Here is a 16,745-nt window from a genome sequence, read left to right on the forward strand (position 1 = left end):
CGACGTCATAACGTTCGTCAGTTGCAATTACCATAGCGACGACGTTCCGTAACTAAAAATCCAAATGTCTTTATCTCTGCCAATGGCTGACCATTTACCCAAGTTTTATTGAATTTTCAATAGAAGATTATGATGCAAATGGTGATCATGACGACATTAATAGCATAATCACAAACATCGTCTGGACGAAGAAATCTTGAGTTTAATTGAAATATATATAAACACAAGATTGAACGAATGAAAATTGGTGGTGAAACAGTCGTTAAAAGTAAATTTGCTTATTGGCCTTGACAACTGCTACATTTATAGAAGGATTTATAATTCTAGTTTTTACCTCTGCGAATACGTTCCAGGGAAAAACCCCCCATCTCTAATTGAATCGCTAATTTTTTAAAATAAAAACAGATTCACATATTCCCACTGAAAAACTTTTCCAACATGACCATCTCTTATAGATCAGCGTCAATATAGTTAAACCACAGCAGGTTCCAGAAGCTTTTGCTCAACATTCTTTGCAACAGCGTCAATAAATTCTTCAGTGTTCAAGTAGAACTCCCTCGATACCCTGCATGAAACATAAGCTTCTTAGTTTAGTACCCCCAAGAACCATCCCCTCTGGCTAAAAGTTAGTCACCTCCATCAAATGCACACAGACAAAGGAAAATTAAATTAACCATTTAGAAAGATAATGCGGATGGTCCCAAACAGCAAATTCACGGGAGAAAAGCCAATTTATGCCATTGCTTTGGACTGTGCACACCCCAACTACCTTGTTAAACAGAGCCAAGAATCTACTTACTTGGAACCATGGGTCAAAATGGCAAGATCCTTGGTCATTTTTCCTGCCTCCACTGTCTCAATGCATGCAGCCTCCAACTTTCGAACAAAATCCAGCAACCTATCATTTTTATCTAATTTGGCCCTGGAAACAGTAAAGATTTTTCAGGTTATCTGATGCAAAAAGAAAAAATGCAAGCCAAAATGATTTATCTAATAGTTCAATCTTGAATGTTTACTGTTACACAAGGCAGACTGCCACTGTAAAGCACGTTGTCACACTTCATTAACACAGTACCTGTGCTCTAAGCCTCGTGTCCATGCAAATATTGAAGCAATACTGTTTGTACTGGTTTCTTGTCCATTTTGATGTAACCGAAAATGACGAGTTACTGTCCCATGAGCTGCTTCAGCTTCTATTGTCTTCCCATCTGAGGATAACTGCACAGACACTGGTTAGAGTTTGTGGCATTGAAATAATGAAAGTTACTGTTTGATGCATACCAACACAGAAGCCATGAGGCCCAAAGAGCCAAATCCTGCGAAACCAAAAAAAAAAAAAACAGAACAAATTATTGAACTCTGGATCGAGAGAGAGAGAGAGAGAGAGAGAGAGAGAGAGAGAGAGAGAGTTCAACAGCACCTTGAGCAAGCAAATCACTCTGGACATCTCCATCATAATTTTTGCAAGCCCAAACATAACCACCCTCACTTTTGAGTGCATAAGCCACCATGTCATCTATTAGCCGATGTTCATACCTAAATGCCAATAAAGTCTTCAATTAATTATTTCAATATATGCCATACAACAATGCATGATTCCATATTTACCATAGACAATACATACCATATAGAGTTTTCTTCAAACTTCTGCTTCCACTTCTCGTCATAAACCTCCTCAAATATGTCCTTAAACCTGTGGCAGTCCTAGAACTCAACATTTCGTATATTTTTTCTTTAAAAAAAATAGGCTAAATTATACTTTTGGTTCGTATAGTTTAAGTCTGGTTCCGCTTTAGTCCCATTAGTTTAAGTTCAACATATTTACCTTATAATTTTCTAACACTTTCATTGTGGTCCAAATTTTCATTTCAGTCACAGTGGTTGACAGAAAACGTGAACGTTTGCTTTAGATTTGTCAAGGCAGAAAGAGCAATGTGACAGAAATGTAGAAACAAGCCATGATGAAGGGCAAATTCACCATATTTTGATAATTTCTGTCTACCACTGTGATATAGCTATAATTTTTCGGCTCATTGAAAATGTTAGCAAACTATAAGGATAAATTCACTGAAAGTAGCTATAAGGACTAAATAGAATCAGGGCTAAACTACAGGACAATGTACTTGCAGAAAAAAAGAAAGAAGAATTGAAAATTGGATTATTCCAACAAAAGTAAATTTACCTGCCATCATATTTCTTAAGAATTGTGTTTTTGGTGCTCAAGTATAGTGGCCACTTCTTGGAAAATGCGAACGACATTGACGAGTCAGCAAAAGCTCGAATAGACTAACAGATTAGACAAGAGTTTGTTAGCAGAGTTGATCAACACAGTTGCCCACAAAGGTATGGTGTGTCCAAAATGTGGTAAGGCAAACCTCATCAACGTTATACATAGAAAGGGCCACACCAGGCCCTTTGAAATCATAAACATCAAGTTCCACAGGGGCATCCCCACCTTCTGGGACTGAGCAACAGGGGGCAGATAGATGTCAAAACCTGTGTTTAATAGGAAATTACTACACCAGCTCAATCATATGACCATGAAATCAACTTACCAAAAACCATTTTAAGCTTTCCCGGCCCTTTAATAACTGTATCAGTGGCTCGATACTGATCACCAAAGGCATGCCTACCAATACATATGGGTTTTTTCCAACCTGAGAATTGGACAAGTATTGAGCAGTTCCAACAATATATTACCAACTTTGACGATTATTAAAGAGTCCAAACTATTACCAGGAACTATTCTAGGGATGTTTCTGCATAGGATAGGTTCACGGAAAACAGTACCTACAAGATCAAGCATAAAAATTTATATTTTATTATAAATTGTTTGAAAAATATTAGGGAAAGAGAAGCCTCATAAGAAAGTCAAACTAGGCTATGTACATAGACAGGTCATTTTAATGGTTAACCATATTTAAAAGAAAAATGAACAAGATAAAACAAGTATAAAGCAACTGGAATGAAGCTGGGACACTTAAATAAGAAAACTGCTTCTTCACAAAATCTGTGCACAACAAAGCTTAATGAGCTGTTGCAAAGAGACTACTGTAAACTTGCATTTACAGTAGCTACTATCAGAAACCACTCCAAGAACTCCACTGCAAGAACTCTTGGTCACATATTAACTATGATACTTGATGTTTAAACCCAAAAGAAAGACCAACTTTCCAACAGTGAGGTATGCCAACTAAATTATTTGTAAAACTATTATTGAAATGAATGAGTAAGTAACAAAACTAAGAGCATTAGAAATCTGGTTTGAATTCAAAGGAGAAAATTTATTAGATACAAACCGTTTAGAATGTTTCTAATTGTGCCATTGGGACTCCTCCACATTGATTTCAGCCCAAACTCCTTCACTCTGGTCTCATCTGCGAAGTATGAGAACCTGAAATTAGATGAAACAGAACTACTATTTCCATAAGATAACAGTTAAAATGTCCTGGGAGAACAGAGAGATCATCTGTTTGCATATCTTTTGGAAAGGGTTTGAGCATATTGAAGTTTTGAACACAGCCACAATGTCCCTTGGAAAGGGTTTCAAGTTCATCACGGTAATATAGACAAACACAGAATTAAGGAAAAACAAAAACAACTAACCAGGAGTTATTGTAGCACATTTCACGGCAACATTGTACCTGAAGAGCAAAAACGTTTAAATAAAACAAATACGAGAAGCAAATTGCTAATCATTCATTAATCCCTTGAATTCAGAAAATAAAAATTAAAGTGAATCAAACTACTTACTTAAGAGCGGCTTCGGCACTCTCCACTGTAACTCGGTCATCAGTAGCATCACGGTTCAAAATTCCTAAATCATAATACTTTATATCCAAATCCAGATGGGGAAAGATAAGCTGCAATAGCATATGACGGAAAAAACCCCACTAAATTAAATCAAATCAAATTCCACAATAAAGCATTAGTAAAGTGAAATTCACATTGAAATGAATCTTCAGACTTTATCTTTAATCGTTTTCCATATGATCCTCGTCATTTCATCACCTAATTGGAAAAATAAAACAATAATCAATACGGTAGATAAGCACAGTAACAAATAAGTTCACAGAAAACGAAACTGCATCATCCTACAAGTTATGCTCCGTTTGGTAGCTGTGAAAACAGAGTTATTAAAAAGATTGAAAAAAAATTCATTATCTGAAATCTTATCATCCTGACAACTCAACTGAACTTCATTCAACTACTTCGCATTGTATAAGTTTTCGCATAAATCGAAACCAACATTCGTATTTTTCCGGTGCTTTCTCATAAACCAAGCAGAGCATCGCTAAATAATAAAGCACTATGGTTGTAGCATTTAGGGAACTGACCGTCCATTTCAACAATAGGATTCTGAACCCGAATTTTATCCAAGCCGGGAGACGAAGCGTAGCATCGCAACGAAGTATGACTAAAGCGAACGGAGAACGAAACACGGTTCCCAACAGGCACTCCATTGAAGAGTCTCGGGGACGACGAGAAGGACAAGCTAGGGTTTCTCATGGCTACAGAGGACGAAGCTGACGACGATATCATCGCAGCGCGCGACATGGCGCTCAATTGCAGTCTCGCTCTTAGCATTCAATATATATTTATATGAGTTTGCGTTACGAGTTGCGACTGCGAAGATGCTTTGCTCGAACTCCAGAATTTGATCCTAGGCTCGTTTGTCTCTATAGAAATGAGCTCAGCTCTAGTGCTTTGCTTTTTTGTTACCGTTTTCATTTGGTCGGCAGGGAGGGGTGTTGAGCCTTTGAGTAATTACATCGGACGGACGAGAATATTGAGACGATGATTCGGTGTGAGCGTCAGCATCTGCCTGACGGGCTGGCAGGCTGGCGTCGTAGTCCCAGGTCTAAAAGGCCTATCAATAAGCCTTGGGCTCGACAATCACTAGGCCCGCACAGACCAACCCGATGCCTGACTTGCAATTTTTTTATTTTTACTATAACAATGCGATATTCTAAATTACTGCTGTTTGGATGAGAGAAAATAATTCGAAATTTAGCTAAAAGTTGGGAATTTAAAAGGAAAAATTGATAATTTCCTTGTTTGAAAACTTAAGGGCGGAATTTATTAAATGACGTGAGGAAAAATTCTTGGAAATTGAGGCATCAAATTCTCGAGTTTAATTTCCACCAAAATAGGCGTCATGTCACAATTTTCATAGTGTTATTTACAAAATTCGACATACATAAACCCAAACATTGAAATCTTCAATTATCATAAATTTAAATGATAGAAATTTAAATTCCGTCATTTTAGAATTCTATGTAATTTATGAATAAATTTTTGAACTCGGGGTGTAAAGCCATATGCACATTACCCTCACTAATTGGGCTAACCCACATATGCATGCATGATTTGCAATATACAATCTTTAAATTTGGGCTAAATCTATAAAATAACAAAAATTAAAAAAATTGATTATTAAGTATAAAAAATGTATTTTTTAGGTTTTGAAATTTCACATACATATAAGTTGGGGTTATTTGTAGCAATGGGCCCTCAACTATACTCGGAGTTACATTTTGGTCACTCAATTCAAATATTAGTTGCAGAGGTCACTTAATTGAGTTTTGTGTTGCATCATTAGTCCCTGTTGTCAAGTCTCTCTAACGATAGGGACTAATGGTGCAACACAACACCTAATTGAGTAACCTCTATAACTATTTTTTGGAGTTGAGTGACCAAAATGTAACTTCGAGTCTAGTTGAGGGATCATTGCACAAATAATCCTAACTGAAAAGTCACATTTGCTCATCACTAATCTAAGATATGCTTGTCACGTCATCATTTTAAACAGAAAAAGTCACAGACTTGACCATATGGACTAATGATACAATATAACACCTAATTAAGTAACCTCTACAACTAATATTTAAGTTGAATGATCAAAATATAACTTCGAGTATAATTGAGGAACCATTGCTATGAATAACTCATATAAGTTGGTATTGTATTTTGGGAACGTGAAAATATTGATTTTTGCATTCTTTCAAATTGAAGTGTAATTTTTCAATAATAGCTCGGGTTTCAAAATCATATATATCTTTGGAATATTTTCTCCCCTTTTTCTGAATAAAAGAAGGCAGTCTAGTGACATGTCTCTTTACAGTCCCACCAACTGTATCTGTCTCAGTTGATTTGATAATCCTTCCACCCACCTATAAGTACGCCTGAGAAGGAGAGACAGAGAGAGAGAGGGAGAGAGATTTATGAAGTGTGGTGTAATCCATAATTTGCATTCACCACTTGTGTGAAGCAGCAGCACAAAACTAGAGTGTAGCTTAAGCGAAAAATATGAGCTACAACAAATCAAAAATTGCAATTTTGATCGTGTTTGTGCTATTATTGGAAGGGGTGTTAATGGCACATGTTAGAACCAAATCCGAGTTGAAGCAACATTCTTCGAGGCCAAGCTCATCATCAGGGAGTGTTTTCTTCAAGATATGGAACTTCAACTACAGAAGCAGCAACCAGAACAGCTCTGGGAATGGCCGAAACTTAAAGTTGAAGCACAGAAGATTTAGCAACCATGGCTTCTTCAGATCACTCCCAGCTGCAGATGAAGAACAGAAGAGAATCACACCAAATGGTGCAAACCCACTTCACAACAGGTGAAGGTGAGCTCACTCAAGGCCCCAGCTGGGCCTTGACTTGAACAGCCGCATGGTTGCTCAGTTTTCATGCTTGAAAGCTCCTTCAGCTTCTGCAGCTATGATCATTCTTATATATGTCTAACTTTCTAGCAATAACTTGTTTTGTTCCATTCTAATTGTACTCTCTCTGTTTATATTTATTTTACTTCGAAGTTCTGTTCTTTTAATTATTACAGTTAATTTCTAATTTGATTGAGAAAGATGACATACATAGATGCTATGAGAATTTCTTTTATTTTCATTTCCTTTTTGGACCTGTTCTTGGATTCTGGCCTTCATTCTTGGCAGAGAAAGGACCAAATGGAACAATAAATGAATGGAAGCATTGCATTTACATGAACAAAAAAAAATGTTTCTAGTAAGTAATCAATCTTTTTGTGTTGTTGCATAAAGATCAAAGCCCCACCACTGGCACTGTGGCAAAACTGAAAAGTTGGAAAAAAAATGCTGCAAAAAGAAAAGAAAAAGAAAGAGTGAGTTGTCATAAACAACCCTTTGATTGAGATGGAAATTTGATTAGAGAAACCTTTAGAAATCAGAGAAAAGGACATAAAATTGAACAAGAAGATGCCGAGAAAAAGGTCCTTTGGTTGGTCTGACAGTTCACTGGCAAAACAACAAATCCAAACTCTCTTTTGCTGCATTTAAAAATGTGCGTGAGGTGAGAGCAGCAGCAGCAAAGGAGATATCCTTTTCCCAACTGTGGATATATATATTTACTATCTCTCTGTAGCCGCCAGCGGAGGGGGACAGTGACACTACCCCACAAAATTGCAATAATACAAACAAAGACAGACATTCTCTTGGGCTCGTGAGTTTGCAAAAATCCAGCAAACCAGAGAAACCCAGCCATCATAGAAAAAGACTCAACAAAAAAATAAAAATGGAACAAGTGAATTCAGCAACAAAATGGGCTTTTGCCTTTTTTATTTTTCTTGGATTTTCACAGCTCAGTCTACCAAGTCCAGGAGGTTCTTGTGGCCTAGATTCGTTTTCTCCTTATTGTCAGATGTGATTCTAACTCCAGATATATAGCTTCTCACCTTGTCCAGTAGCTTTTGTTTACTCTTCTTCACCACGTGGGAATGTTCCATTTGTAGTTTTTTGTATTTCAAAATTTTACATATTTGTGTTTTCCGAATAAGCACAATTTATGTTTTATTATTACTTTTAATTACAATGAAACACACATTAGTTATGTAATATTTGTTTGTTTGTTTCTTGTTTTGGGTTGGAATAGAAGCTTTATTCAGTAAGCATACATACATAAGCATATACATTACGTATAGGTATTTCGGAGAGTTTCATCCTCTACCCAAACACAAAAGATTATGAAATATAAACACATTATTTGACTGGCTATTGCAAGAGGATATAGTTAAGAACAGTTATTCACCCGATATCATGTTTTTGAATTCCTCCTCAAAAAATATACCTCATATGTAGTTCAGAACAGTTATTCACCCAATATCATATCTTCGAATTCCTCCTCAAAATATGCCTCCTATAAAAAGTGATAAATAAAACAGGTTTGTTATTTAATATTTTATTAAAACTTTTTAGTATGACGTTTTTATTTTTATTTTTTATAAAGATGAAGCTACCACGTTGAAAATAATACCATTAAATTAGGGTTTTATAGCTATATATGTTACCAAAACAAGGGGGCCCAGAACAATTGTCTCAGATTCATCTTAGTTTTGGGCCTTCTCATTAAATTCAGGCCCTTTTTAATAGATCATTTTCATTTCGAGAGTCCAATCTGTTAAAAGACAGGCAAGCTTAAACATTCTATTTTTCTCCTCCTTTTTTGGGGGTAAAACTTTCCACTTTCCACTTTCCACTTTCCACTTATCAGTTTTCGATCCCGCGCTAAAACTCTTAAACCCTAAACCCTCGACAGCTCTCTCTCACTCTCTATCTTTCTCATTTCCACAACCGCCATGGCGTCCATGGCTAACCGAGCCAATCCACTGCTCAACAATCTCCCTCACTTTCTCACATGGCGAGCCCTAGGGTTCCGAACAATTTGCAGCGGCCGCATGGGCTTCTCGTCTCAGTCGCAGCGGCAACTCGATCCTGAATCCCCCGTCGCCGGCACCAAGGTACTCGAGACTTTCAAAGAAGAATTTGAAATCGGAGATCGTTTAATTACACTTGAATCCGGAAAGATCGCTCGCTTCGCTAACGGGGCCGTCGTTTTAGGCATGGAAGAGACCAAAGTCTTATCCACCGTGGCCGCTGCCAAAGGCGATGCCGTTCGTGATTTTTTGCCCCTAACTGTATGTCTCTAATTAAACTTACATTTTCGTATTAATTTCTTTATGTCGAATACATAAATTCTTCAATTATTTGAAGTTTCACTGATCGCAGTAGCTGTTAATGGGTAAAACTTCTATGTGATAATATGGCAATTATAATTCTAGTAAGAGCCTCTGTTTCAATACGGTCCCTTTCATGCGGTCATGTTCTTTTTGCATGCTTGTTTATTAATCACCTTGTGGTTCTTATTGCATTTTGGCGTATTGCTTACTGTAAGGTTGATTATCAAGAGAAGCAATTCGCCCAAGGTGTTATTCCGAACACATTCATGCGAAGGGAGGGAGCGCCAAAAGAGCGTGAACTCTTGTGTGGTCGTATCATTGATCGACCAATACGTCCCCTATTTCCTGCTGGGTTTTACCATGAGGTTCAGGTACGGTTTAGGTTTAGGTTTAGGTTGTTTTTTATATTTATGATTGGTACTCTTTTGCGGCAATAATGGTCTCTGAATACGCATTTCCTGATGTTCATACATAGGTAACAGCGAGTGTTCTTTCCTCTGATGGAAAACAAGATCCAGATGTACTGGCAGCTAATGCTACATCTGCTGCACTTATGTTATCAGATATTCCTTGGGCTGGCCCCATTGGAGTGATTCGTATAGGCAGGATTTCTGGGCAGTTTATTGTTAACCCAACTATGGATGAGGTAATGCTTACTAGCGATTCTTATCTGTCTTTCAACCGCCAATGTCCACATATTCACTTGTCATATCGTTTTTATGGCTCTAAATATTTTATTCACACAAACTCACTTCATCTGATTGGTCCGTAATTGTGTATAAATGCAGCTTAGCTTAAGTGATCTCAACTTAGTGTATGCCTGTACGAGGGACAAAACCTTAATGATTGATGTGCAGGCTCGTGAGATCTCAGAAAAAGATCTAGAAGCTGGGTTAAGATTGGCTCATCCTGAGGTAAGTCATGAAACCTGCAACAATTTTGTGAAGTCTCTTTATTTATGGAATTCTCCTAAGAAACTGGACTGTGATTTCAGGCAGTTAAGTATATTGAACCTCAAATCAAACTGGCTGCTAAAGCTGGTAAGCACAAGAAGGAATATAAATTGTCAATGATGCCAGATAGAACATTGGAGAAAGTCGGTAAATTGGCAGAAGCTCCTATAGAAGCTGTTTTCACTGATCCTACATATGGCAAGGTGCATGTCATCTATATGTGTACATCGTCTGTTTCTTTTTGAATTCCTTCTCTTCATGCATGGTAATTCTGTATTGTGTCTTCTTTTGGGTTTCAAATTGTGGAATACTTTAACTTCCAGTTTGAACGTGGAGAGGCCCTAGAGAATATCACGCAAGATGTGAAAAAAGTACTTGAAGAAGAGTGTGATGAAGAAAGCTTGAGACTTTTACCAAAGGCAGTAGACACAGTGAGGAAAAAGGTAAGCCATGCCAAAATGAAGCTAAACAGAATTCAGTATCTTTTTCCTTGTCTTGATTACTTTCATATTGTATGTCTGTGTGCATCCTTCACCTTAGTCGTATCTTTATCTTCGAGAACCTCTACATTTTCCATTATGCTTAACAAGTTACAACCTATTATATGATAAATGGAATATGGCATTTGGAAATTTGATTTTGGGATAGACATTTATCTGAATTAGGTAGTTAGGTTTTCTATTAGGAGCTGCCGGCTGACTCTCTTTATTTTCTTAGTTGTATTCTTCTGCGACACACACACACACTCTTAGGAATAGACACATTTTCTCTTTTAGTTCTCACATCTTTCATTATGATTAATTAAAAAAATATTAGGTTGTCCGTAGAAGAATTATTGCGGAAGGATTCAGACTTGATGGGAGGCGTCTTGATGAAGTTAGGCCTTTGTATTGCGAAGCTGGTAATTTGCCTATGCTGCATGGATCATCGCTTTTTAATCGTGGAGACACACAGGTCAGTATGCATTTAAAATACTGGATTTTGAAGTGTTTAAAACTTCATTCCAACTCTCGGTACATATTTGGTGTTACACACAGGTTCTTTGTACCGTAACACTTGGGGCACCTGGTGATGCTCAACGGTTGGAGTCTATTGTTGGTCCCCCAACAAAACGCTTCATGCTTCACTACAGCTTCCCCCCATTCTGTATAAATGAAGTTGGTAAACGAGGTGGCTTGAACAGGCGTGAAGTTGGTCACGGTAATCATTGCCTACTTGCTAAATGGAGCAATGTGATTTTAATTTTTCACTTTGCCTTTTGGGTCTGCTCTAAGCTTTGGGCCTGGTGGTTGCTTGAGTTTACTTTTTATTAGCTTTAATAACTTTTTGAATTTATGTGGCTGGACTTATACATAATGGTAATATGGTATATGGTTTGTATGGGGTCATGAAGCCCAAGAAAGAAACACTGCCACATGCATCTGAAAGTGATGCTACTGCATCCTTTTTTGGGGTCTGATGGTTGCAATAACCTGTGCCCACGTCACACTTGATTTAGCAACTATCTAAATATGTATATTGTTTTCCCTGTTGATTTATTTCCATTTACCAAAGCAACAGTGGGATCTAGGCTCACTTTAAACTGAAGTGAAATGCCTGTGATGTTTTACATAAATGGATTTATTAATTGTCGTTTTCAATCTAGCATCAGACGTTTTAGGACCTAGATAAGTGGTTTAGGATATAGATAAGTGAATTCCTAGATGTTTATGTGTAAATGCACAACTTTCTTAATGACATAGAAGTTTTACCTTCTAGAGTAGAAATAGAAATGATAATTGTTAAACAAGTTAATAATTATAAAAATTTGTAGTTGGTTTTGAATGAATAGGAACTCTGGCGGAGAAAGCTCTCCTTGCTGTATTACCTCCTGAAGATGATTTTCCTTATACTGTCCGTATCAATTCTGAAGTAATGGCGTCTGATGGTTCAACATCAATGGCAACTGTCTGTGGAGGTATTCTTTTCAGTTTACTGCAGTAGTAGCTATTGCCAATCTTTCTGTGTATTTAATTATAGTTGTTTTATTTGGTTTCTGTAGGCAGTATGGCTTTGATGGATGCTGGCATTCCACTGCGCGAACATGTAGCTGGTGTCTCGGTAGGTCTTGTTAGTGAAGTTGATCAATCTACTGGCTCAATAAAGGATTACCGTATATTGACTGATATTCTGGTGAGATTTTTACTTGGCTTTATGTTGAGTTTTACCTGTTGCATGGTGGCCTTATGAAAATAGTCAATGATTTCCGTTATTTCTCAAACTGAATTTGCCTTTAAATGCCATATCAGACCTTCACTTTTTCATTTTCTTTCTCAGTTATGCATGTCTCATTTTTTTTCTTTGGTTTATTTCTTCATTGTGTTTTAAATTGAATATTTTAGAATTTATAGCCGAAGTTTTATAACTACTACTTGTGGGTTTCTGATTCCAGATTTTACGAATTATACCAATATATCTATGTTTTATTTATATTATTAGTCAACTTAGAAGTTTATTTAATTTTTTAGGGTCTGGAAGATCATTTGGGGGACATGGACTTTAAAATTGCTGGCACGCAAAGAGGAATTACAGCAATTCAGTTGGATATAAAACCTGCTGGAATTCCTTTAGATATTATTTGTGAAAGCTTAGAGCCTGCACGTAAAGGTCGCATTCAAATACTTGATCACATGGAGAGAGAGATCAGCGTACCACGCACTCAAGATGATAGAAATTCTCCTCGATTAGGTTGAGTTTTCAACTTAGTTCTTTTGTCTTTTGTTTTTAACCAGTGACATCTCTTAGGCAATAATATATGTGTGTGTGTGTGTGTGTGTGTGTGTGTGTGTGTGTGTGTGTGTGTGTGTGTGTGTGTTGAGCTTCAAGATTTAAGATTGCTGGTGCAGCTACCTTGAAGTACAGTAATGATGCACTTCGTCGCTTGCTTGGCCCTCTTGGTGCTCTAAAAAGAAAAATTGAAGATGAAACAGGTGTGATTCTTTTTTCTCTCTTTATTTTTAATCCACAAAGAAACAAGGATGTTTTGCACTTCTTTCTTACAAATTATTGAGCCCTTTCTGTTGATAATATTATCTGGCCTTTGGATTTTACTTTTGTTATCTATATTCAGAGTCATTTGGTTGTCAGCACTGTAGTTTGGGCGCATTATATAATGTTTTCACTCCTAAAATAACACGTAGGGAAAACAGTCTACAGCTATAGTACTTACCTCAACCGTCTCATGGAATTTGGTTCATTTATTTTGTTTTCATCTTCATGTATTTCTGTTATGCGCATGTTCTTCATGGGTTTTGTTTAAAAAAATTTCCTTCTGGTTGATTATTATGTTATGCACAAGTTTTTGATGTCATCATAGAGTGCCCATGATATAAAGTTTATGTATATTAATTAACTCAACAATTGCTGCTTATTTCTTTCAGGAAGTTGCTTGACCCACTCTTTATTTCTCTCCATTTAAACAAAAAATTTTTTATTGAAAAATATATATTTCAGGCTGTATCTCTGATAGTCAGTTCTGTTGTTCTCAGGTGCACGGATCTCCGTAAGTGATGGAACACTCACCATAGTTGCTAAGAATCAATCTGTAATGGAAAAAGTACTGGAAAAGGTATTTTGCCACTCAATCAGCTACTATATTTCTTGAGTTGATTAAAATGTTGTTTTTCTATGGCATTGAATTCCATTCAAAGCTTTATAAACATGATGCATCTTTGAGTGCCTCCAGGCTCCCTCTCTCTCTCTCTCTCTCTCAGTCATTTCTTGTGTTGCCTTTATTGGTTTATTCTGTCCTTCAGGTTGATTTCATACTTGGGCGTGAGATCGAAATTGGTGGGATCTATAAAGGAAGAGTATCTTCAATCAAGGAATATGGTGCATTTGTGGAGTTTAATGGTGGTCAGCAAGGCCTTCTGCACATTTCTGAGTTGTCACATGAACCAGTACGTAGAACATTGCATTGCTTTAGAATACTGATTCCTTCCCACACCCTCTGTGTATAAAAATGTTTATGGAACAACTTTATATATATTACAGGAGATTTTTTTATTTCTTTGTGACATTTATAGCTTTTTTTTATTATCAGGTTTCTCGGGTTTCAGACGTGGTATCTATTGGGCAGCAGCTTTCCTTGATATGCATAGGCCAGGATGTTCGCGGTAACATTAAATTATCCCTTAAAGCTACTTTACCTCGACCTAGATCTGAGACAAATAATGTGGTTGAGGAATCTGTTTCATCCACCAAAGAAGCACCTAGTATTTGGGCATCTGCTGGAGACCTTTCGTCTAATGGACAACAAAATCAGAGCTCTATATCTGAAGCTGTAGGCATTAATGCCTCTACTTCTAGTCCACCAATTCTAATTCGAAGTGCAGCAGAGTGTGATGAGGAAGAAAAATCTGCTGCTTTGGTTCAGAGTTCTAAAGCTACTTCTAGGCCTGTTTGTGCTTCGGAAACAGATCACAAGCGAATAACATTCCATCAAGATAGTTCAGTACTTGCTAAGCCTGGTCTCCTTCAAAGTATTAATGATAAGATGTCAAAATCTTTCTCACAGAAGGAAGGAGATAAAACTGAAGTTAGAAGCCCTGTAACTGCAAAAACTCTGAAGATAGGAACAAAGGTTACTGCCAAGGTTTATCAGATCCGCACGGGGGGATTGGTGCTTGACCTAGGTGGGGGAATTCGAGGAATGTATCGGTTTGAGGTATGTGCCATCTTGTTTTTATAGGACAGAGAAGTATTTTTCTTTTTCTTTGGGTGAATAATTAGATTCCTTCCTAGTAGTTACCCAATATCCACTCCCTTTAGATTGTATTCAACACAGTTCTGATTCATGTCACTCATCCATCTCAGTCGCTCAGTCTATAAGTGGGAGTAACATCGCCTTTACTCTCCCTTCGGCATGATGTATTTTCCACTGCTCACTCTTGTGGGAAAGACTAGTCTGTCGTGTGTAAGCAGTAAAAAAATGGGTACATGCAATTAGCTAGAATGATCAGCCTAGGTTGTGGTACATTATTTTGCCTTACATTTAATGGTGTGAGATGACCATGAACTCAACGAAAAGAGTTGTTTTTATTTTATTTTGGTCTGATGGAAAATATGCCCCTTTTTATAAGTGACTTATTTACTAACCTTTGTTTTGCCGTGCAGACCAATGGTAAGAATGACTTCGAAGTCGATGATGAGTTACGAGTTGTGTGTGTTAGTTTTTCTAGCAAGGGGATTCCAGTAATGTCCCTGGAGGATGATGAGTAGCAATGTTTTTGTCACGTAGATAACTGTCAAGGCAATCATCTTGAGGAAATTCTGGTTGCAGTGGCAGAATAGAGAGACGGTCGCCTAGCCAAACAACTACCGAGAAGCTTCTGCAGGTTCAATACAAGCTGGTTGGAAGATAATATCTTGAAACCACAGTTCATATTTGGAAATGCCAGGAACGGTTGCTCATGAACTGGTTTCCCGTGATTTAGGTGTCATGTTTTAGCCAAGCATGGCCCCAGTTTTCTCTCTATTTCTTCACTCTCATAGACTTCTCTTGTACATATTTTACCGGCTTGTCATTCCTTTTATTTTTTTTCCCCGCTATTCCATTATTCAGGGATTGCATCCGCTGACAAAGTGTAATTGGGCCGCTATGAAGCCTATACAAATCCTTGAGCCCGAAGAGTACCCAAGCTAAGTCCAAGCAAACTCTTGGCATTGAGAAACAACTGTAACATATCGGAAGACGATTTATTATTTAAGCTTAAACTCATGGCAAGAAACTGGAAATTGCACACCTATAACGTTCAAATTAAGGTCCAGAAGGTGGCCCAATAATTGTGGAAAGAGGTCCAAAAGTCTGCCAATAACGTCCATTAAGGCCCAGAAGTCGGCATAATAACAGAAGAGGGCCCAAAATTCGGCCCAAATAGGCCCAGAGCTTGCCCAGTAACGTGAAATAGGCCCATAAATCGGCCCAATGATATGACAGAAGGCCCAGAAACAGGGCCCAATAACGTTAAATCAGGCTCATAGGAAGGCCCAATAATGTCAAATCAAACTCATATCAGGCCCAGAGATCGGCCCAATAAAGAAAAAAGGGCCTCAAAAGTCGGCCCAATAATATGAAAGCAGGCCCAAAAACGGCCCAGTATCGTCAAATTAGGCCTAGAAGTCAGCCCAACAACTGAAAAAGGGCAACAAAGTCGGCCCACTAAACTGAAATCAGGACCAAGTCAGCCCAAACAGGGCTAGAAGTGGACCCAATAACCTAAAATCAGAACCAGAAGTCGGCCAGTAAATCAGGCCCAAAATTCGTCCGTAAAAGGCGCAGAAAGAAAAATATTGGGCTTTTGAGCAAATTAATTTGGTCCGCATGTCAAAATTAGTGGGCTCAAACGTGATGGCTAGAATTCGGGGCCCCTAAGAAACTTGAAGTGTTGTGCAGATGTTTGAGCTAGAAATTGGTTGGGTAAATTAATTACAAATTGGACGTCCATAACTTCAGGCCCAAAACGGTAAGACCAAATTGGATTGGCAATAAACTAGGGCTGAAAGTTTACGGATCCGAACTGTAGCCCAAGCAAGAGGGTCAAAATGGGGCACATTGTCAGTAGCCCAGTACCAGTGCTTTAAATAAATTCGGAAGGGCAGAAGGCCTGGCCCAGTTGGCCCTGAAAACATTTTGTCCGGCCAAACCGAAATGGACCCTTTAACAAATAGCACTCAGTCATTCTATAATGAGGGTCTTATCTAAGGCCCTTAGATGAGATCCTATCTCTTAACCGTTGAATCAAACTAACTCAGTCATTCTA

The 16,745-nt window shown here is 37.7% G+C and overlaps 2 protein-coding genes across 3 annotated transcripts; one reads left to right on the forward strand and one right to left on the reverse strand.

The window, feature by feature from the left end:
• Window positions 202-4,735, reverse strand: LOC18781889 (isocitrate dehydrogenase [NADP]). Of its 2 annotated transcripts, XM_007215264.2 has the most exons (15): window positions 4,338-4,735; window positions 3,968-4,011; window positions 3,754-3,863; window positions 3,607-3,644; window positions 3,300-3,377; window positions 2,737-2,790; window positions 2,556-2,657; window positions 2,376-2,464; window positions 2,183-2,286; window positions 1,625-1,693; window positions 1,421-1,536; window positions 1,282-1,316; window positions 1,076-1,218; window positions 800-922; window positions 202-565 (listed from the first exon to the last, which is right to left on the reverse strand). In XM_007215264.2, the coding sequence occupies exons 1-15, from the start codon at window positions 4,585-4,587 to the stop codon at window positions 472-474; spliced, it is 1,449 nt and encodes a 482-aa protein (XP_007215326.2). In that variant the 5' UTR covers window positions 4,588-4,735; the 3' UTR covers window positions 202-471. The 2 variants fall into 2 exon arrangements, with proteins under 2 accessions (XP_007215326.2, XP_020414773.1); XM_020559184.1 differs by lacking the exon at window positions 1,282-1,316 and having other exon boundaries at window positions 1,076-1,208; window positions 4,338-4,729.
• LOC18782030 (polyribonucleotide nucleotidyltransferase 2, mitochondrial) lies at window positions 8,477-15,727 on the forward strand. Its single transcript, XM_007217635.2, has 16 exons — window positions 8,477-8,950; window positions 9,208-9,363; window positions 9,468-9,638; window positions 9,781-9,906; window positions 9,987-10,148; window positions 10,269-10,388; window positions 10,762-10,899; window positions 10,983-11,145; window positions 11,777-11,902; window positions 11,987-12,117; window positions 12,453-12,672; window positions 12,831-12,914; window positions 13,473-13,552; window positions 13,740-13,883; window positions 14,027-14,650; window positions 15,100-15,727. Exons 1-16 carry the CDS (start codon window positions 8,612-8,614, stop codon window positions 15,202-15,204), a joined length of 2,889 nt encoding a protein of 962 aa, XP_007217697.1. The 5' UTR covers window positions 8,477-8,611; the 3' UTR covers window positions 15,205-15,727.

Source organism: Prunus persica, chromosome G3, assembly GCF_000346465.2.
Source record: "Prunus persica cultivar Lovell chromosome G3, Prunus_persica_NCBIv2, whole genome shotgun sequence".
Classification (NCBI taxonomy): domain Eukaryota; kingdom Viridiplantae; phylum Streptophyta; class Magnoliopsida; order Rosales; family Rosaceae; genus Prunus; species Prunus persica.